The sequence below is a fragment of the Oncorhynchus kisutch genome, linkage group LG22 (genome assembly GCF_002021735.2).
Source record: "Oncorhynchus kisutch isolate 150728-3 linkage group LG22, Okis_V2, whole genome shotgun sequence".
NCBI lineage: Eukaryota > Metazoa > Chordata > Actinopteri > Salmoniformes > Salmonidae > Oncorhynchus > Oncorhynchus kisutch.
In genome coordinates this window covers 5,286,484-5,308,481 of record NC_034195.2, presented here as the reverse complement: position 1 = coordinate 5,308,481, position 21,998 = coordinate 5,286,484, and the positions used below count along the sequence as shown (strand labels likewise).

Sequence of the window (21,998 nt, the reverse complement as noted above, 5' to 3'; positions counted from 1 at the left end):
ATCACAGCCACAAAGTCACAATTATGCCAAACCCCGCCTATTTAAAAAAAAAGATATAGTCCTTCTTCTTGATATCCCGAATTTAAAGCTAACCCGAACCCTAACCTTAACCACACTGCTAACCTTATGTCTAACCATAACCTTAAATTAAGACCAAAAAGCAACCTTTTTTTTTTTACGATGCCAATGTTGACTTTATGGCTGGGGTAACTAGTGACAACTCTTCCTAGTAGTAAGATCAACCTACCGGCTAATTGCCATGGTAACGCCCCCACGTGGCCTCAACTATCCTCATTGGGTAGAAATATTCTCGTCGCTTTGTGAAATAGTCGCATTGGCAGCCAGTTGGGCAGAAGATGTGTCAGTCAAACTGTTCCTCAAACATGTTGGTCAAGGTGCTATGCAGTTAAATGTACGTGGCGTTTGCAAACCTGTGTGAACCAAGAACAAGTATGGTTTAGAATGAATATATTAAACCCACGTTCAGTTTGTAGGCGATGGGCGTATTCAAGTGGATCACTTTTGTCAAGTCGGAGACCACCGCCTTTCAAAGTGTGTTGCATTAAATTAAATTAAATCAAACTTTATTGCTTGCATACACATATTTGAAGATGTTAACATAGGTGCATCAAAATGCTTATGTTTCTAGCTCCATCGGTGCAGTAATATTTTATTTTTGTATTTCACCTTTATTTAACCAGGTAGGCTCGTTGAGAACAAGTTCTCATTTGCAACTGCGACCTGGCCAAGATAAAGCATAGCAGTGTGAACAGACAACACAGAGTTACACATGGAGTAAACAATTAACAAGTCAATAACACAGTAGAAAAAAAGGGGAGTCTATATACATTGTGTGCAAAAGGCATGAGGAGGTAGGCGAATAATGACAATTTAGCAGATTAACACTGGAGTGATAAATGATCAGATGGTCATGTACAGGTAGAGATATTGGTGTCAAAAGAGCAGAAAAGTAAATAAATAAAAACAGTATGGGGATGAGGTAGGTGAAAATGGGTGGGCTATTTACCAATAGACTATGTACAGCTGCAGCGATCGGTTAGCTGCTCAGATAGCAGATGTTTGAAGTTGGTGAGGGAGATAAAAGTCTCCAACTTCAGCGATTTTTGCAATTTGTTCCAGTCACAGGCTGCAGAGTACTGGAACGAAAGGCGGCCAAATGAGGTGTGGCTTTAGGGATGATCAGTGAGATACACCTGCTGGAGCACGTGCTACGCACAATACACACATAATCCAACATAAAAAAATTAAATGCTACTTACGGTTTGTATTTTAAAAGCTAGGTGGGAAAACCACATCACAGTAAGTACATTTTCTAGTCAGAGCTAGTAAAGTGTGAAAAAAAAGTAATGTCTGAGTGTTAGTTTACAAAAGGCATTCTGAATTTAATTTTTCAGGGTGGGGGTCAGGGGGGGTGGTGCGAGGGGGGGGGTGCTGTAGAATTATTTAAGATGCTCTTCAAAGACGTTGGTTTTAAGATGTTTTTGGAAGATAGGATAGGCTGTCCTAGCTTCAGGGGGAAGCTGGTTCCACCATTGGGGTGCCAGGATAGAGAAGAGCTTGGACTGGGCTGCACATTCCCGTAGGGGTGGGAGGGCCAAGAGAACAGAGTACTCTGAGAATATGGTGTGTATTGACAGTATGGACAGTATATTAATAGAAAATATATGTATAGCAGTATTTATAAAGGATGAGTTTTGACTAGAATACAGTATGTACATATAAAGTGGGTAAAACGGTATGTAAACATTAGTTAAGTGAATGGTGTTCGATGACTCTATGTACAGTACATAGGGCAGCAGTCTCTGAGGTGCAGGGTAGATTACTGGGTGGTAGCCGGCTAGTGATGACTGTTTAACAGTCTGATGGCCTGGAGATAGAAGCTGCCTCTCGGTCCCAGCTTTGACACACCCTGTCTCCGCCTTCTAGATGGTAGCGGGGTGAACAGGCCGTGGCTCGGGTGGCTAAAGGTCCTTGATGATCTTCTTAGCCTTCCTGTAACACCGGTGCTGTAGACGTCCTGGAGAGCGGGTAGATTGTGGGCGGGCGGTGCAATTCCCGTACCAGGCGGTGATGCAGCCTGACAGAATACTCTCGATGTTGAATCTGTAGAAGGGTTTATCATAGTCCAAAACATGTATGCACAGTACTGTTCTAAAATATTGGACTGTTGGCTTTCATACTTTTCTCATTCTCAGCGCAGCTCCAGAAACTTCTCCAACTGGCAACACATTCAAATGAATAGAGGGAGCTTACCGGATTGGAAATTGTGGCGAGGTGTGCTTTCGGGCTGTGCGTCTTCGGCCGATGGTGGTCTCAGAGTCAAGTAGCTATGTCACAGTGGGACACCGGACTATCGTGTCTCAGCATCTGTATGATTTAAGCTTTATGGGGATAAAAATTGTCCGACTTGAACCAACAACATGTTGATTGGGGTGGCAGGTTAGAGCATTGGGCCAGTCACCGAAAAGTCGCTGGTTCGAATACCTGCGCCAACAAGGTAAAAAATCTGTTGACGTGCCCTTGAGCACGGCACTTAAAATCCTTAAGAGTCTATTGACGCACCCGCGCATCAATCCAATTAACATACTACAAAAATACCCATCAAAACTGTTAATTTAAGCTAGAGATATCTGGTTTTGCATGGGCTGGGTCTCAATCCACCACATCCGTCTTTCGGCCTTCCACATCTGCGGTGGAAAGCGGTAGAGCTAAAGAGCTGTTTGTCAGACCAGGAGACATCCCAAAAATCGCTCCGTCTGTAGCGTCTGAACGGTTTGGCCTGCTAACTATGAAATGATAACACTCCAACAAACACAATGGTGTTTGTCACGGATCCCTCCGGAACTTTCATCATGCACACCCGTCCCCTATCCCCACTGATTAGTATTTGTATATATGTGCCCTTTGGTTTCCATTGGGGGTCGAATATTGTTACAATGTCCGTTGGTGCGTTTGAGTACCTGTGCTGTGTGTTTTGGGCTTTCGTGCCCTTGTGGATTAAGCAGATGATTACGGGTCTCGTCCTGTGTGTTAATCATTGTGCGCGTGTGTACTTATTTGAGGTGCTCCTCGCACTTTTGTTTGGGTTTCAACCCTGTGTTTTGTGTACGTGTTTGTTTGGTGTTTGTTTGGACTTCGTGCCCTTACACGGCACACCGTAATTTGGGGCCTAATAAAATTATTACGCATTCCTGCACCTGTCTCCCGAATTATTGTTACCAACGTGATAGTGTTCTCCGTTTTGAGGTACAACCCCCACAAGTGTCACGGGACTCAACCTCTCCCTCAACGTGATTTAAGACAAAGGAGATGATTGTGGACTATAGGAAAAGGAAGACCGAGCACACCCCCATTCTCATCGACGGGGCTGTAGTGGAGCAGGTTGAGAGTTTCAAGTCCCTTGGTGTCCACATCCCCAACAAACTAACATGATCCAAGCACACCAAGACAGTCGTGAAGAGGGCACGACAAAACCTATTGCCCCTCAGGAGACTGAAAAGATTTGGCATGGGTCCTCAGATCCTCAAAAGGTTTTACAGCTGCACCATTGAGAGCATCCTCATCACTGCCTGGTATGGCAACTGCTTGGCCTCCGACTGCAAGGCACTACAGAGGGTAGTGTGTATGACTGGGGCCAAGCTTCCTGCCAGGACCTCTATACCAGGCGATGTCAGAGGGTAGTGTGTATGACTGGGGCCAAGCTTCCTGCCAGGACCTCTATACCAGGCGATGTCAGAGGGTAGTGTGTATGACTGGGGCCAAGCTTCCTGCCAGGACCTCTATACCAGGCGATGTCAGAGGGTAGTGTGTATGACTGGGGCCAAGCTTCCTGCCAGGACCTCTATACCAGGCGATGTCAGAGGGTAGTGTGTATGACTGGGGCCAAGCTTCCTGCCAGGACCTCTATACCAGGCGATGTCAGAGGGTAGTGTGTATGACTGGGGCCAAGCTTCCTGCCAGGACCTCTATACCAGGCGATGTCAGAGGGTAGTGTGTATGACTGGGGCCAAGCTTCCTGCCAGGACCTCTATACCAGGCGATGTCAGAGGGTAGTGTGTATGACTGGGGCCAAGCTTCCTGCCAGGACCTCTATACCAGGCGATGTCAGAGGGTAGTGTGTATGACTGGGGCCAAGCTTCCTGCCAGGACCTCTATACCAGGCGATGTCAGAGGGTAGTGTGTATGACTGGGGCCAAGCTTCCTGCCAGGACCTCTATACCAGGCGATGTCAGAGGGTAGTGTGTATGACTGGGGCCAAGCTTCCTGCCAGGACCTCTATACCAGGCGATGTCAGAGGGTAGTGTGTATGACTGGGGCCAAGCTTCCTGCCAGGACCTCTATACCAGGCGATGTCAGAGGGTAGTGTGTATGACTGGGGCCAAGCTTCCTGCCAGGACCTCTATACCAGGCGATGTCAGAGGGTAGTGTGTATGACTGGGGCCAAGCTTCCTGCCAGGACCTCTATACCAGGCGATGTCAGAGGGTAGTGTGTATGACTGGGGCCAAGCTTCCTGCCAGGACCTCTATACCAGGCGATGTCAGAGGGTAGTGTGTATGACTGGGGCCAAGCTTCCTGCCAGGACCTCTATACCAGGCGATGTCAGAGGGTAGTGTGTATGACTGGGGCCAAGCTTCCTGCCAGGACCTCTATACCAGGCGATGTCAGAGGGTAGTGTGTATGACTGGGGCCAAGCTTCCTGCCAGGACCTCTATACCAGGCGATGTCAGAGGGTAGTGTGTATGACTGGGGCCAAGCTTCCTGCCAGGACCTCTATACCAGGCGATGTCAGAGGGTAGTGTGTATGACTGGGGCCAAGCTTCCTGCCAGGACCTCTATACCAGGCGATGTCACAGGAAGGCCCTAAAAATGGTCAAAAACTCCAGCCACCCTAGTCATAGATGGTTCTCTCTGCTACCGCACAGTCAGCGGTGCCAAGTTAGTTCCAAGAGGCTTCTAAACAGCTTCTACCACCAAGCCATAAGACTCCTGAACATAGACTCTAATAAAATGGATACCCAGACTATTATTATTAAGTATGAGGGCAAATATTCAAAACTTCAAAACATTTTTCCTTATGATTTATTTTTTGACTGTCATTTTTTGGCCATTCATGAATGTGTTATTCAATGTGTTCCTGTGGGCTGTAGTAGTAAAGGCCAAATTCAATATTTTATCACTTTCTTTATACATAAAGGGGTCCTAAAATTCTAAATCGAATAGCTTAATGATCCAAGGTATGACCATCTTAAAACTATTCCATATATTAGCCTAGTAAAACAACACATTTCACTGCACCTATCCAGTGTATGTGACAGTATTTTTTTCTATTGTTAACCAATCATTAGACTTTTTTTGTTTGCCCCATGCAAACGTGACCCTCAGTCCCGCTCAAGATCCCTTAGATAGCTCTTTTGTCCCACCCCATACACATGCGAAGACCTCACCTGGCTTAATTGGTGCCTCCAGAGACAAAACCTCTCTCATCGTCACTCAACGCCTAGGTTTACCTCCACTGTACTCACATCTTACCATACCATTGTCTGTACATTATGCCCTGAATCTATTCTACCATGCCCAGAAATCTGCTCCTTTTATTCTCTGTCCACAACGCACTAGACAGCCAGTTCATATAGCCTTTAGCCGTACCCTTATCCTACTCCTCTGTTCCTCTGGTGATGTAGAGGTTAACCCAGGCCCTGTAGCCCTACCCAGTTCCACTCCTATTCCCCAGGCGCTATGATTTTTTGATTACTGTAACCGTAAAAGCCTTGGTTTCATGCATGTTAACATCAGAAGCCCCCCCCCTAAGTTTGTTTTATTCACTGCTTCAGCACACTCCGACAACCCTGATGTCCTAGCCGTGTCTGAAGCCTGTCTTAGGATAGCCACCAAAAATTGGGACATTTCCATCCCCAACTACAACATTTTCCGCCGAGATAGAACTGCCAAAAGAAGCGCAGTTGCAATCTACTTCAGAGATAGCCTGCAGAGTTCTGTCATGCTATCCTGACCAACCTGCCCTCTAAATACACCTCTGCTGTCTTCAACCAGGATCTCAGCGATCACTGCCTCATTGACTGTGTCCGTAATGGGTCCGCAGTCAAACGACCACCCCTCATCACTGTTAAACGCTCCCCAAAACACTTCAGCGAGCAGGCCTTTCTAATCGACCTGGCCCGGGTATCCTGGAAGGATATTGACCTCATCCCGTCAGTAGAGGATGCCTGGTTATTCTTTAAAAGTGTTTTCCTCACCATCTTAAATAAGCATGCCTAGTTCAAGAAAATGTAGAATTAAGAACAGATATAGCCTTTGGTTCACTCCAGACTTGACTGCCTTTGACCAGCACAAAAACATCCTGTGGCGTACTGCATTAGCATCGAATAGCCCCCGCGATATGCAACCTTTCAGGGAAGTTAGCAACCAATATACACAGTCAGTTAGAAAAGCTAAGGTTAGCTTTTTCAAACAGAAATGTGCATCATGCAGCACAAAAAGTTTTGGGACACTAAAGTCCATGGAGAATAAGAGCACCTCCTCCGAGCTGCCCACTGCACTGAGGCTAGGAAACACTGTCACCACTGATAAATCTACGATAATCGATCATTTCAAAAAGCATTTTTCTACGGCTGGCCATGCTTTCTCACCTGGCTACCCCTACCCCGGTCAACAGCTCTGCACCCCCCACAGCAACTTGCCAAAGCCTCCCCCATTTCTCCTTCACCCAAATCCAGATAGCTGATGTTCTGAAAGAGATGTAAAATCTGGACCCCTACAAATCAGCTGGGCTAGATAATCTGGACCCTCTCTTTCTAAAATTATCTGAGATCCCTAAAGATTGGAAAGCTGCCGCAGTCATCCCCCTCTTCAAAGGGGAGACACTCTAGACCCAAACAGTTACAGACCTATATCTATCCTACCCTGCCTTTCTAAAGTCTTCGAAAGCCAAGTTAACAAACAGATCACCGACCATTTCGAATCTCACCGTACCTTCTCTGCTATGCAATCTGGTTTCCGAGCTGGTCATGGGTGCACCTCAGCCACGCTCACGGTCTTAAACAATATCATAACCGCCATCGAAAAAAGACAAGACTGTGCAGCCGTCTTCATCGACCTGGCCAATCAACGCATACTTATCGGCAGACTCAACAGCCTTGGTTTCTCAAATGACTGCCTTGCCTGATTCACCAACTACTTCTCAGATAGAGTTCAGTGTGTCAAATCGGAGGGCCTGTTGTCCGGGCCTCTGGCAGTCTCTATTGGGGTGCCACAGGGTTCAATTCTTGGGCCAACTGTTTTCTCTGTATACATCAATGATGTCGCACTTGCTGCTGGTGATTCTCTGAACCACCTCTATGCAGATGACCCCATTCTGTATACATCTGGCCATTCTTTGGACACGGTTTTAACAAACCCCCAGACGAGCTTCAATGCCATACAACTCTCCTTCCGTGGCCTCCAACTGCTCTTAAATGCAAGTAAAACTAAATGCATGCTCTTCAACCGATTGCTGCCCGCACCTGCCTGCCCATCTAGCATCACTACTCTGCACGCTTCTGACTTGGAATATGTGGACAACTACAAATACCTAGGTGTCTGGTTAGACTGTAAACTCTCCTTCCAGACTCACATTAAATATCTCCAATCCAAAATTAAATCTAGAATCAGCTTCCTATTCACAGCAAAGCCTCCTTCACTGATGCTGCCAAACATACCCTCGTAAAACGGACTATCCTACAGATCCTTGATCCGGCGATGTCATTTACAAAATAGCCTCCAACACTCTACTCAGCAAATTGGATGTAGTCTATCACAGTGCCATCCGTTTAGTCACCAAAGCCCCATATACTACCCACCACTGCAACCTGTGTGCTCTCGTTGGCTGGCCCTCGCTTCATACCACGCGCTCCAGCAGGTATATTTCACTGGTCATCCCCAAAGCCAACTCTTCCTTTGGCCGCCTTTCCTTCCAGTTCTCTGCTGCCAATGACTGGAACCAATTGCAAAAATCACTGAAGCTGGAGTCTTATATCTTCCTCATTAACTTTATGCATCACTTGTCAGTGCAGCTTACCGATTATTGCACATGTACACAGCCCATCTGTAAATAGCCCACCCAACTACCTCATCCCCATTTGGTTTTTTTCTCCTTTGCACCCCAGTATCTCTACTTGCACATTCATCTTCTGCACATCTATCACATCAGTGTTTAATTTCTAAATTGTAATTATTTTGCCACTACGGCCTATTTATTGCCTTACCTCCCTAGTCTTACTACATTTGCACACACTGTATATAGATGTTTCTATTGTGTTATTGACTGTATGTTTGTTTATCCCATGTGCAACTCTGTGTTGTTTGTGTCGCACTGCTTTGCTTTATCTTGGCCAGGTCGCAGTGGTAAATGAAAACTTGTTCTCAACTGGCCTACCTGGTTAAATAAAGGTTAAATAAAAAATAAAAATATTTTTTTTTGTACATATCCACTGCATACATGCCATGCGGCAAAGTTGGTTCCTGTTTCAGTCACATTTTTGGTCACGTTCGCGTGGGTCAAACAAAAACTCCCTAATGATTGGTTGACAATAGATCCTCCCACACTGTAGGTAATGGCTGCAGGATGAAGTTGGTTAAGAGCAACTGCAGAAACTTGCAGACGACTACAGTCAAAACTTAATGGTCTTTGATCACAGACAATATCCCCATAATGCAACAAACCTTTAGAAGCGGTGAACATCTTGACAAAAGTGATCCGCACGAACACGTCAAAAGAGATGCTGAATTGGGAAGTGGTCCAACCAACTGTATCATTCGTCTCAGTTGTAGCCTGTATTTGAGATCCCAACGATCTCGGGTAGCACTAACCGAAAAAGAGATAGAGAGAGATTTTCTTGAGGTGACACAACTATTGCTAGTTATGTTATTTGAATAACCTACCTGGCATTCTGTTTGTTATTTCTCATTGCGCTCAAGCTATCAATAAAAAAGAAAACGGACTACCAATGGAACATACAAAATAAATTGCTATTCATATTGTTTGGGAACCTGACGACAGTGACACCAATATCATGCATAAATAAAAAAATATATATGCAGAGATGTAGATAACTTCATCAACATTGTCCAGAGATTTTTCCTGCCTTATTATTTTAGTGTATTTTATGCCACATGATGACGCTGTTTCATAATTTTAAATGATTTTGGTGAAATGTGATCAAACTACTTCAACAGGAACTGACGTTTATCTGCGCGAGCGGGTGGATGGATGGAAAACAATTGCAGCTGCAGGAAAATGATTACAAACATCGTACCGCTGAAAGGTGAGAAATTATATTTATTTACCGGAAATATATGTATGTAAAAAGTTAAGATTACCGAGAGCTATTGGCAGATATCCGTAAGGTATTCGAGCCTTGCTCGTACTCAAAATCCTGCGTTTCTTCCTTCTTGTGTTTCACTTTGTTGGCAGGTCACTGAGTGCTTTAAATGATAGAACCAGTGATGCGCAAAGTTCTGATCATCGAACATAAACAAATTATTCAAAGACAAATGGCACGTAGTTATGCCACGCGTGTCGACGTTGAAATATATATATATATATATATATATATATTAACTTATCCACTGAAGCCAAACTGTTGACAATACTTTTATTCACTCATCAGTTCTAGCTAGTTAGTCAACTTTCAAAAAATGTATCTGATGAGTCTTACATTGACATGTGTGTACATCAAAGTCACAGCAGGGAAGTTATTTGTGGCAGAGGAATTCTATTGAGACCTAGTAGGCTTCAAAGGGAATTCAGCTCGAGTCCGGCGTGCCTTATTATTATTTTTTAAATCGCTGGTGGTCTACACTTACCCCAATGTAGGCCCGTATGTGGATAGTTGAGATAAATATGCGATCTGTAGCCCTGACTGTCAGAGAATTAATTTGTGCCAATAGAATGAAGTGTCACTGTTTGCCTCAATCAAGTCGCAAATCTAAAGCCTTTTCAACATCAAATTAGAAGTTGATTAAGTTATTTTGCACCTTCCCCAGTGAACATTACGTAAACTTCTCAGTCTGTAGTGTTCTTTGATATTGCTGACTGCCCGTTGCATCCTGCTAAGTTGTCGTCATGGCTGCTGCTGATCAGGGGGTGAGCTTCCCAAAAACATGAAGATACTTTTTAGACTGCGAAAGACTCCTTTGAGTGGGTGGTATCTATTTTCCCACTCCCAGAGGGAAAGGCTGGATCTGTGTCTGTGAGAGATTCTGCAACTGCTAACCATGAGCATGAAAGTGCATATACTGGTATTGTACTGAGGTTATGACCTGCCATTTTGATTGGGGAGTTAGCCTATCATCAATTGCCACTTTGTTTCCTACTTTAACTTCAAATCTCATTTTACATGGACAAAATTTGACATAGTTGTGTTTAGGTTATTGGGACTCTACTGTCAAGCATGGACACCATAAAGTCTTGCCAGTCTATTTTTATAGGCTAGATGTTAATAATATAGCAGACACCTTTATCCAAAGTGTGTGGGTGGCCCCTGGAATCGAACCCACAATCCTGGCATTTCAAGGACCATGCTCTACCGACTGAGCCATATGTTCTGTACACGCTCTCAGTTCGACCCAAAGCAGCAGGAAGATCAGCATTTGAGATTTTGTCTCAGTCATTGGCCATCGTTGTACAGACTGAATCTATAAAAGCTATAAGCATGACTTGGTTACTTAGTCCTGTCTTAAAGATGTTATTTTGTACCTTGATCCGCTGCCCGGTATGTGTGCTTCAGATTGGTAGTGGCGGCCTGCTACTTGCATTTTTATTAGGCAATTTGTAAAGAGACTATTCTACTCAATCCAGTGAACAAATGATCTCTGAATGTTTCAAACTGACCCCTGCATCCTTAAATTATTCCAGTCAAGCAGACATTTCCACTGGAGGAGAATGGTAGCCGCTAGCTCCCAGTATCGCCTGTCTTTTTAGCCCAAACTACTTTTGAGGGGAAACTAACTATGTTCTCAGATCCGTTTTGAAGTCGTTGGTTTCCAGCACCATGGGTATATATCTTGTTTTTGTTTTACTTTGAGCTATTTCTATTCCTTTTCTCCAACTTTTTCTTTTCATTTACCCGCTGCCTTTTAAGGGCTTCTAAAACATGATGGCATCTCAGGTCAGGACCCTTTGTTCTGGGGATTAGGTTTAGTGGCTGAAGGTTTAGCCTGTCTTCCTGTAGCCACTCATTGTAATATGTAGGCTACATGTAAGAGACATTTGGGTACATTAAGTTTTGAACTCTATTGGTGAGTCATGTCCACACATTTAAATGGCATAGGTCTACATTCTCTCTTCTTCAATGGCCCTTCATTTGAATGGGATGGGTAGTCCAACGCTTCAAGATGAAAAATGTATATAGGCCTGATCCCTCACTATATGTAGCCTAGCCTATAACATTTACAGATGCCATAGTCCACTGCATCTACTCAGAGTAGGGTTTAAGCTACTGTTTGAAGGGAAGACTGAGGTCAAAACTTGACACTCTGAAAATATTAGGCAGGGTTACATGGTGATGAAGAATCCAAAAAATGAATCCAGTACCACCACAGTCTGCCTACCTCTTTTTCCTTTACCCAGGTCAAACTCAGTTGACGTCTGTCTGGCAGAATGTGGCTTCACTACGCTGCTAGACAAATGCTTGAGTGCTGCTGCCGTTGGTTTTCCACCACCGGAATCTCTGCCCAGGCTCTGATATTAGCACAGCTGATAAGACACCCTTGGGCCATAGAGTACACAATGCTACAAAGAGAGAGTGAGAGACCCGCCTAGCTGCCTTACATGCCAAATTCCTCACAAACATTAGTGCTAGGCTAGCTAGAGAGAGCCCAGGCACAGCTAGCCTTCACCACAATGGGAGGTGTGAGGGAAACTCGGGAGAGGCCTGTGTCGCCTGATAGAGAGTATCTGACTGAGGGACTGGGTAGTGATAAGAATTTGTTTATTTTGTTTTAGATCTATGTTGTTTCAAGAACTTGATAAATGCACACACGTGTTGCCGGTTTCTTGACAACACATAGGATGTTCTTATTTCGAAACACATTGTTCTGTAGTGTACAACCCATGTGACAGTCCTTGTGCAAGCCAGGCACACTAAACTTTAACCGGCCTTTTATGGACTCCCCTTTACCCTGACTGTGCATAATTTTGTAAGTGGGGTTGTCATGGATTTCTGAGGCAGCATGACTCAAATAGATTTAAATTATTTCCTTTCCTCCCTGCTGTCGCTGGTCATTTCCATGTAAAAGGACCCATTAGCAGAAACGGGATATTTATAGGATCATATCAAATTTGGTGTCAAATGAATGCTAATAGTGTATATTTTTGAGAAATATAGGCATGATATGTTTTTCAACCATTTCCCACCCTAAAAATGTGGAATAAGCAAAGGCTTTGATTTCTGGTTACACAGATAGTCTTAAAATGTATTAGAAACACACCCAAACACAATAATGTTGAAGTGAAGGTGCCTGCCAACTAATTTCAACAGCAAAGATACAGGTGTCCTTTCTAACTCAGTTGCCGGAGAGGAAGGAAACCACTCAGGGATTTAACCATGAGGCTAATGGTGACTTTAAAACAGTTACAGAGTTTAATGGCTGTGACAGGAGAAAACTGAAGATGGATCAACAACATTGTAGTTACTCCACAATACTAACCTAAATGACAGAGTGAAAAGAAGGAAGCCTGTACAGAATACAAATATTCCAAAACATGCATCCTGTTTGCAAAAAGGCACAACAAAAAAATCCAGCACATCACTGAGTACCACTATTTTCAATCATGGTGGTGGCTGCATCATGTTATGGGTTTGTTTGTCATTGGCAAGGACTAGGCATAAAAAATTACTTTAGGATAAAAAATAAATATCTGCTTTCCAACAGAGATTGGGAGACAGTCACTTTTCAGCAGGACAATAACCTAAAACACAAGGCCAAATATACACTGGAGCTGCTGACCAAGATGACATTGAATGTTCCTGAGTGTCCGAGTTAGACTTTCAATATGATTTAAGTAAAAATTCTATGGCAAGACTTGAAAACGCAAAATGGTTAGGCCTATATCGGTTATCGCGATATTTAGAGTAGCATATCGTAGAAGAGGTCTCCCCAAATATTGCCCAACCCTATTAGTCATAGTATTGTTGCTGCTAACAATTTTGTTTATGAATTATGATTAAGGCAGCCCCCCGCTCCTCTGATTGAGGGGTTGGGTTAAATGCGGAAGACGCATTTCAGTTGAATGCATTCAGTTGTGCTGACTAGGTATCCCCCTTTCCCTTTTCTTTTCCCAAATCAATGAGTGGCCAAAAAATCAGTAACAGAATGACTGCAATTGAATTGGCCACAATGGGAAATTATAGTCACAAACCACAGTTGCCGTAAAGAAAAGTAGAGTATTCGTTCAGTACTGTACAACATATTGATTCTTCTTGACCTGAGTGCTGCTTTTGACATGGTGAGCCATCAGATCCTCCTCACCAGGCTTGAGGGTCTGGGTGATGAGGGCACCGCACTCTTCTGGCTACAATCATACCTCACCAACTGGACCCCCTACATCTCTCTCAATGGCTACACCTCAGCTGCAGTTGTACAGGTTGTCCTCCAAGGCTCTGTGTTGGGTCTCTTACTCTTCATCATCTACATCCTCCCCCTTGGTCAGATCCTCCGTCACTTCAACCTTGACTTCCACTGCTATGCCGATGACACCCAGATATACCTCGGCACCAAATCCCTCCTCAACCTACCTCTGACCCATATTGAATCCTGCCTCTCTGTAATAAAAACATGGATGCAACCAAACTTACTCAAGCTCAACAGTGATAAAACGGAACTCCTCCTCATAGGCACCAAATCCACCCTCACCAAAACTAGAAACCTCACCCTCACTTTCTCTCCCTCCCTCCATGCACACAACTTTGGAGTCATCCTGGACTCCACACTCTCTTTTGACCAACACATAAGACAGACTGTCAAATCCTCATAATTCCATCTCCGCACCATTTCCAAAGTCAGGTCTTCCCTCTCCTGTCCTGCTGCTGAAACCCTCATACATGCGTTCATCTCTACCCGTCTTGACTACTGCAATACACTACTCTCCGGCATCAACTCGAGCTCCCTCCATAAGCTTCTAATGGTTCAAAACTTTACAGCCCGACTCCTTACCCACACTAAGTCCTGGTAGCACCCCCCCCCCCCGGGGCCCGACTCCTTACCCACACTAAGTCCTGGTAGCACCCCCCCCCCCGGGGCCCGACTCCTTACCCACACTAAGTCCTGGTAGCACCCCCCCCCCCCCCGGGGCCCGACTCCTTACCCACACTAAGTCCTGGTAGCACCCCCCCCGGGGCCCGACTCCTCCTTACCCACACTAAGTCCTGGTAGCACCCCCCCCCCCGGGGCCCGACTCCTTACCCACACTAAGTCCTGGTAGCACCCCCCCCCCCGGGGCCCGACTCCTTACCCACACTAAGTCCTGGTAGCACCCCCCCCCCCGGGGCCCGACTCCTTACCCACACTAAGTCCTGGTAGCACCCCCCCCCCGGGGCCCGACTCCTTACCCACACTAAGTCCTGGTAGCACCCCCCCCCCCCCGGGGCCCGACTCCTTACCCACACTAAGTCCTGGTAGCACCCCCCCCCCGGGGCCCGACTCCTTACCCACACTAAGTCCTGGCAGCACCCCCCCCCCCCCCCCGGGGCCCGACTCCTTACCCACACTAAGTCCTGGTAGCACCCCCCCCCCCCCGGGCCCGACTCATTACCCACACTAAGTCCTGGTAGCACCCCCCCCCGGGGCCCGACTCCTTACCCACACTAAGTCCTGGTAGCACCCCCCCCCCCCGGGGCCCGACTCCTTACCCACACTAAGTCCTGGTAGCACCCCCCCCCGGGGCCCGACTCCTTACCCACACTAAGTCCTGGTAGCACCCCCCCCCCGGGGGCCCGACTCCTTACCCACACTAAGTCCTGGTAGCACCCCCCCCCCCCCGGGGCCCGACTCCTTACCCACACTAAGTCCTGGTAGCACCCCCCCCCCCCCCGGGGCCCGACTCCTTACCCACACTAAGTCCTGGTAGCACCCCCCCCGTCGTCGTCCTGAACTCCACCCCTGCCTCCCAATGCATTCTTTACAAGATCCTCCTTCTGACCTACAAAGCCCTTCACCACTTTGTCCCCCTTACCTTTAACCACCTTCTCCCCTACAAACCCCCACACGCACTCCATTCCACCACAGCAGGCCATGCGAGGACTATCAGCTCTCCATCCTGTCTCCCCTTAGCGCTGTCTTAGGCATCTCGCAGTACGGACATTGCAATTCATTGCCCTGGCCACATCTGCAGTCCTCATGCCTCCTTGCAGCATGCCTAAGGCACGCTCACGCATATGAGCAGGGACCCTGGGCAACTTTCTTTTGGTGTTTTTCAGAGTCAGTAGAAAGGCCTCTTTAGTGTCATAAGTTTTCATAACTGTGACCTTAATTGCCTACCGTCTGTAAGCCGTTCCACAGGTGCATGTTCATTAATTGTTTATGGTTCATTGAACAAGCATGGGAAACAGTGTATAAAGCCTTTACAATGAATATCTGTTATTTGGATTTTTACGAATTATCTTTGAAAGACAGGGTCCCGAAAAAGGGACGTTTCTTTTTTTGTTGAGTTTATATAACGTAGGTACATGAAGTATTAACGCCGCATAACATTTTGCGCTACACGTGCCTCACAGCATTCCTAACCTAGCCCGCACAATGTCTGCTGTGTGGGTCGAGCAGTCATTTGATAGAGTATGGAGATTTCAGCAAAGAAAATTTCATTTAAAGCCAAGATAATGGAATTCAATGCCCTTGACAATCAACCGTTCTCTGTCGTGGGTGATGTTGGCTTTCGCCGACTGGTTGAGCACCGGTACACACTACCAAGTGCACTATTTGTCAGATGTTGAACTACCGTAATTACACAGACATATATACTATGGAACGCCGTTTGGGTCTTTGCATGTCAAAAAAGATACAGTAGCACTGTCAAAGCTGTACAAAAATGTCTGCAAGCAAACACCGGCCACGAACAATGTGTTTACAGTACCGAGTTGGTAATAAAGCATCATTTGTTCGACTGCAACTTCTGAGGTTGCTAGCTTTAGCTTGGTAGCTAGCTAGCACAAATACAACCAACCTGAAAACAATGACCAGTAGAAACTGCAGTCATTTTAATTATTCTTAGCAATGATTTAGGAATCCTTGTTGAGAAAATTTCAGCTAGGTTGCCACTTGTTGTTTGCCAATTGAAATTTCAGTTCATGAAAATAAATCGCTAGCCAGCTACTTAACCCTGTTGCCCAAAGCTAATGTTATAAGCAGCCAGCTAGCTTCATCTGGCTAGTGAGGCTCGACTGAACCAAGTTATGTGTTGTTAAGCTAGCCACAATAAGGATTAGGCAAAATAAAACAATGTCATTGACAGTGATGCAAATGAACACAAATAATTATATAAATACTTTTATTTTGAAGGCCAACCGCAAAGTCCACTATTGTGGCTAATCCGTCATAGATGGGTCCGAACACCATTCATGAAATAAGAACTGTCTTATAAATTAGGGTTATTTTAGATGATGACACCTAGCTATATAGTTAGCTAGCTAGCTAGCTAGCTAGCTATACCTACTGAAACAGATATATTTTTTGACAAGCAAAGACCCAAACGGCATTCCACAGAAATCCTGTTTGAGAATGAAACAAATGAACAACGAAACAGCACAGCAAGTAAGTGAAAGAAAGGTGTTGATTATGTTTTACTGGTAATGGAGACATACGTAAATGCCAACAAAATAACTTGTTGGTGTGTGTAACCTTTTATTTAACTTGGTGAGTCAGTTAAGAACAAATTCTTATTTACAATGATGACCCGGACAATGCTGGGACAATTGTGCACCGCCCTATGGGACTCCCAATCACAGCCGGATGTGATTCAGCCTGGATTTGAACCAGGGACTGTAGTGACGCCTCTTGCACTGAGATGCAGTGCATTAACACACACGTACGCAGCGGATAACTATTTAACTGTACTAGAATGCTTCAAATGTTAAATATCTGTCATCGGTATCGTTTCTTTTAGTCAAGGAAAATATAGGATATCGGTATCGGCCAAGAATTTAATGTTGGTGCATCATACATACACACATACATACATACATGCATACATACATACATACATACATACATACCGTTCAAACATTTGGGGTCACTTAGAAATGTCCTTGTTTTCCATGAAAACATACATGAAATGAGTTGCAAAATGAATAGGAATTATAGTCAAGACGTTGACAAGGTTATAAATAATTATTTTTAATTGAAATAATTGTGTCCTTCAAACTTTGCTTTTCTCAAAGAATCTTCCATTTGCAGCAATTACAGCCTTGCAGACCTTTGGCGTTCTAGTTGTCAAGTTGTTGAGGTAATCTGAAGAGATTTCACCCCATGCTTCCTGAAGAACCTCCCACAAGTTGGATTGGCTTGATGGGCACTAATGACGTACCATATGGTCAAGCTGCTCCCACAACAGCTCAATAGGGTTGAGATCCGGTGACTGCTGGCCACTCCATAATAGACAGAATACCAACGGACTGCTTCTTCCCTAAATAGTTATGGCATAGTTTTGAGCTGTGCTTTGAGTCATTGTCCTGTTGTAGGAAGAAATTGGCTCCAATTAAGCGCCGCCCACAGGGTATGGCATGGCGTTGCAAAATGGAGTGAAAGCCTTCCTTCTTCAAGATCCTTTTTACCTGTCCAAATCTACCACTTTACCACCACCAAAGCACCACCAAGGCACCCCCAGACCATCACATTGCCTCCACCATGCTTGACAGATAGCATCAAGCAATCCTCCAGCATCTTTTCATTTTTTCTGCGTCTCACGAATGTTCCTCTTTGTGATCCGAACACCTCAATCTTAGATTTGTCTGTCAAAAACACTTTTTTTCCAATCTTATCTTATCTCATAATTCTATCCAGTGTCTGTGTTCTTTTGCCCATCTTAATCTTTTCTTTTTATTGGCCAGTCTGAGATATGGCTTTTTCTTTGCAACTCTGCCTAGAAGGCCAGCATCCCGGACTCGACTCTTCACTGTTGATGTTGAGACTGGTGTTTTGTGGGTACTATTTAATGAAGCTGCCAGTTGAGGGGTCTGTTTCTCAAACTCGACTCTCAAATGTGCCTTTCCAAATCATGTCCAATCAATTGAATTTACCACAGGTGAACTCCAAGTTGTAGAAACATCTCAAGGAATATCAATGGAAACAGGATGTACCTGAGCTCAATTTCGAGTCTCATACCAAAGGGTGCGAATACTTATGTAAATAAGGTATTTGTTTTTTATTTCTAATACATTTGCTAAAACTTTTAACTTATCGGGTATTGTGTGTAGATTGCTGAGGAACATTTTTTTAAATGTAATCTGTTTTAGGATAAGGCTGTAACACAATGTGGGAAAAGGGAAGGGGTCTGAATACATTAACAAATGCACTGTATACGATGTAGGTATCAAATGTCTTAGAGTGATGGACTGTGCCTTCTCCCTGGCCTCCGCGATGGATTAGTCCAAAGAGACTGGCACGAATCAGACTTTTGTATTGTGCACCATAAGAAAAAAAATAAGGATTGCGACTGCTCTACTAAAGAAATCTCAATCTCGGTCGACCAACAGCTTAATGGCCAAACAATAAACGAGTCGACTAAATGGGGTCCGCCCTTAACGTACATACATACATGCATTTGAAAGTGAAAAAGTGAGTCTCAGCGTCACTCTGTTACTGTGGAATTGCCCCCTCCCTCCCCCATGTTGAAGGACGGTGATACTTCAGGATGTCGGTTGGTCTTGTGCTTGGATTTTTGTACAAGCCATAGTGAAAGGTCCAGTGTGTTTAAAACACAAATATATCTTGGTAATAGATTTGAAACAGCCTAGCTGTAATTCTATAGGGAACAGTATAAATGCATTAGTATCAGCTAGTTTTTAGTCGTGCAGACGTTTCCATTAGCTATGGACATCGCTCACTAAATGCAGAACAAATGCCTGTCAGACCACTTCATGGTTGTGCAATGTTCCTGGTGATGTCTCTATTGTTCCTGGTGATGTCTCTATTGTTCCTGGTGATGTCTCTATTGTTCCTAGTGATGTCTCTATTGTTCCTAGTGATGTCTGTAATGTTCCTGGTGATGTCTCTATTGTTCCTGGTGATGTCTCTATTGTTCCTGGTGATGTCTGTATTGTGACTTGCGGTCTTTTCCCATCCTTTCCCAGGTGTTTGAAGAAGCAGAACTCCCGTCTGACCTGTTGACACCATAGCTGAACTACAAACGCTGCGTACATGGCACCCTCCAGTTGACACCATGGCCCAGATATCCAGTGGTAATGGGTTCAAGCTGGATGTGGCCCAGCCAAAGGGGGTTGTGGGTAAGGAGGAGGCCCTTCGTATGGAGGCGGAGGCCTTAGCGAAACTACAAATGGAGAAGAGACAGACGCTCCCGGCGACCTCGTCTTCCACCTCCTCTTCTGCTTCCTCACAAAACAAACTTCATCCCGCTGCCGCTCCCAGGCCCACTCCTTCCTCCAGCAACCGACCGGAGAAGGATCTCATCGTCTTCCCCGAGGCCAAGAAGCAGGTAGAGAAGGACAAGTTCCGGGACATCGACGTCGACAAGCTGACCAACCAGGAGCTAGAGAAGCTCCTGCTGGACGACAGCTTCGGGGCCAACAGCAGCAAGGCCTCGCGGCCCTCCTTGCTGCTGGGGTTCAACCTCAGCGCTTCTTACCCGGGGGGCCACGCCACCTGCAGCCCCTCGCCCTTCAACAGCGGCCAGTGGACGCCTTCCATGCTCTCCACCCCCTCCAGTTCGGGCGTGTCCACACCCACCCACCAGCAGGCTCCCATGTTCCCTTCTGCTCCGTTCCCTAACCCCGAAAACTTCTCCTTCCACAATGGCTTTTCACCGGCCATGCCGCCCTACATAGGCCTGCCCGGCCCGCAGACCTCATTCATGGCCTTCACTCCCATCCAGCAGCCCGGGGCCATGGTGTTCCAGCAGCCCACCGTCACCCTGGAGATGGCCAAGCTCTTCGACAAGATCCACAGTACCTCGGAATACTTGAAGAACGGCAGGTCGGCCAGCACTGACCTGGATTCTTCGTCGACCAGCGTCGCGTCCCTGGCGCCCAACCCACCGCAACCTGCTGTGGAATCCCCTGCTTTCAGCCGCTTCGAGTGGCTAGACCTGGACCCGCTCAACAAGCGCAAAGCTGAGGGCGAGGAGGGCTCCTACCTGGCATCGCGCGGTACAGTAATGGTGGTGGGAGGACCAGCTGGAGGGGACCCCTGGGATGCCGTGCTGCTCGACGAGACAGAGGGCGTGGCTGATGGCAGCAGTCCACCCGTGGAGGTGACGGGTCAACTCGCGGGTCGCTCTCAGCCCCGGAGGTTGTCGACGGGGGCAGCAGTCACCAGGAACCACTCCCTTACCATCCCAGCGTCCTCATCCCAGCAAAAGCCAAACAATCAGGTACGTCTAGTCATCTAACGTTAAAAATAAATTGTACAATCTTTCTCCTAAGCAAATCTGTACACTACCATACCACAACCTAAACAGGCAGTCATAACACAGCCAAAACAACCAAGTTTTACCATGGCTCATTCAAAATAACCCAACATAATTAACGCCTAAACAAATGGGTATGATTGTAGCTGAACCAGAAATATCAAAGGGTTCATCAAAAGCCTAGCCAAAACAACCAGGTCAAGTCTCACATCAATGACATCATACAGGCACTGCGAAAACATCCATTTTGGTTTCCATAGCACATACCTGTAGCCAAGTAAATGTTCCACCTTGCAATGCCCACACCGTGTGACGGCGATTCTAAGCCAGCAGTACCGGAAAATATTTTCGGTATTTCAAATTGTTCTGGCAATTCTAACATATATAAAATGCTATGGGAGGAAGGTGTTTTATATTCGATTTACATTTGTATCACATACAATACAAATAAAAAAATGCAATTTTAAAATTTTTAGGACATTTTTAGACCTATACATGCCTCCTGTAAGACCCAATGATCCTTGAAGCGTACATGATACAGACAACATCTTGGGGACATTATACCCCTTAACCCTGTGTGTGTGTCGCCCGAGCCTGTCTGCCTCGTTGCCAGGCAGCAGTACTTAGTGTTGGTATATCCTAAGCAGGGACAAGATCATACAGCTCCCCAACATGCCCCACGGCGGACTCATCTGACAAGCCCCAGAGCGACCCAGTGTTGCCATGGCAGCAGGCGCTCTCATTTAGGCCGAGTGTGAGACTGAGTGTGAGACTGAGTGTGAGACTGAGTGTGAGACTGAGTGTGAGACTGAGTGTGAGACTGAGTGTGAGACTGAGTGTGAGACTGAGTGTGAGACTGAGTGTGAGACTGAGTGTGAGACTGAGTGTGAGACTGAGTGTGAGACTGAGTGTGAGACTGAGTGTGAGACTGAGTGTGAGACTGAGTGTGAGACTGAGTGTGAGACTGAGTGTGAGACTGAGTGTGAGACTGAGTGTGAGACTGAGTGTGGCCGGGCGAAGCACCACTATCAACCAGTGGGGCCAGCACAGAGTTACCTTCTACAGACCCACTCACCCCTGTATCGGTTTACAGCCCCATAGTAATCTTTCATCAAATGTGTGTTTGTGGGGGGCTACAGTGCCTTCAGAAAGTATTCACACCCCTTGATTCCCCCCACCCCCACATTTTGTGTTACAGCCTGAATTTAAAATGGATTAAATCGAGATGTGGCCCTATAATGTCAAAGTGGAACTATGTTTTTAGAATTTTTTATAAATTAATTAAAAATGAAAATCTGAAACGTCTTGAGTCAATAAGTATTCAACCCCTTTGGTTATGGTAAG

The 21,998-nt window shown here is 45.7% G+C and overlaps 1 protein-coding gene across 1 annotated transcript in view; it reads left to right on the top strand.

Moving 5' to 3' along the window:
* The first annotated feature begins 9,231 nt into the window (after nucleotides 1-9,231).
* The window catches only part of LOC109867651 (phosphatidylinositol 4-phosphate 3-kinase C2 domain-containing subunit alpha-like), a 59,456-nt gene continuing 46,689 nt past the window's right edge, over nucleotides 9,232-21,998 (top strand). Inside the window, exons 1-2 of the mRNA XM_031801056.1 lie at nucleotides 9,232-9,342; nucleotides 19,363-20,618. Of these exons, the coding sequence (XP_031656916.1) occupies nucleotides 19,452-20,618 (1,167 nt within the window). The 5' untranslated portion in view covers nucleotides 9,232-9,342; nucleotides 19,363-19,451. The remainder of the gene's footprint in view (nucleotides 9,343-19,362; nucleotides 20,619-21,998) is intronic.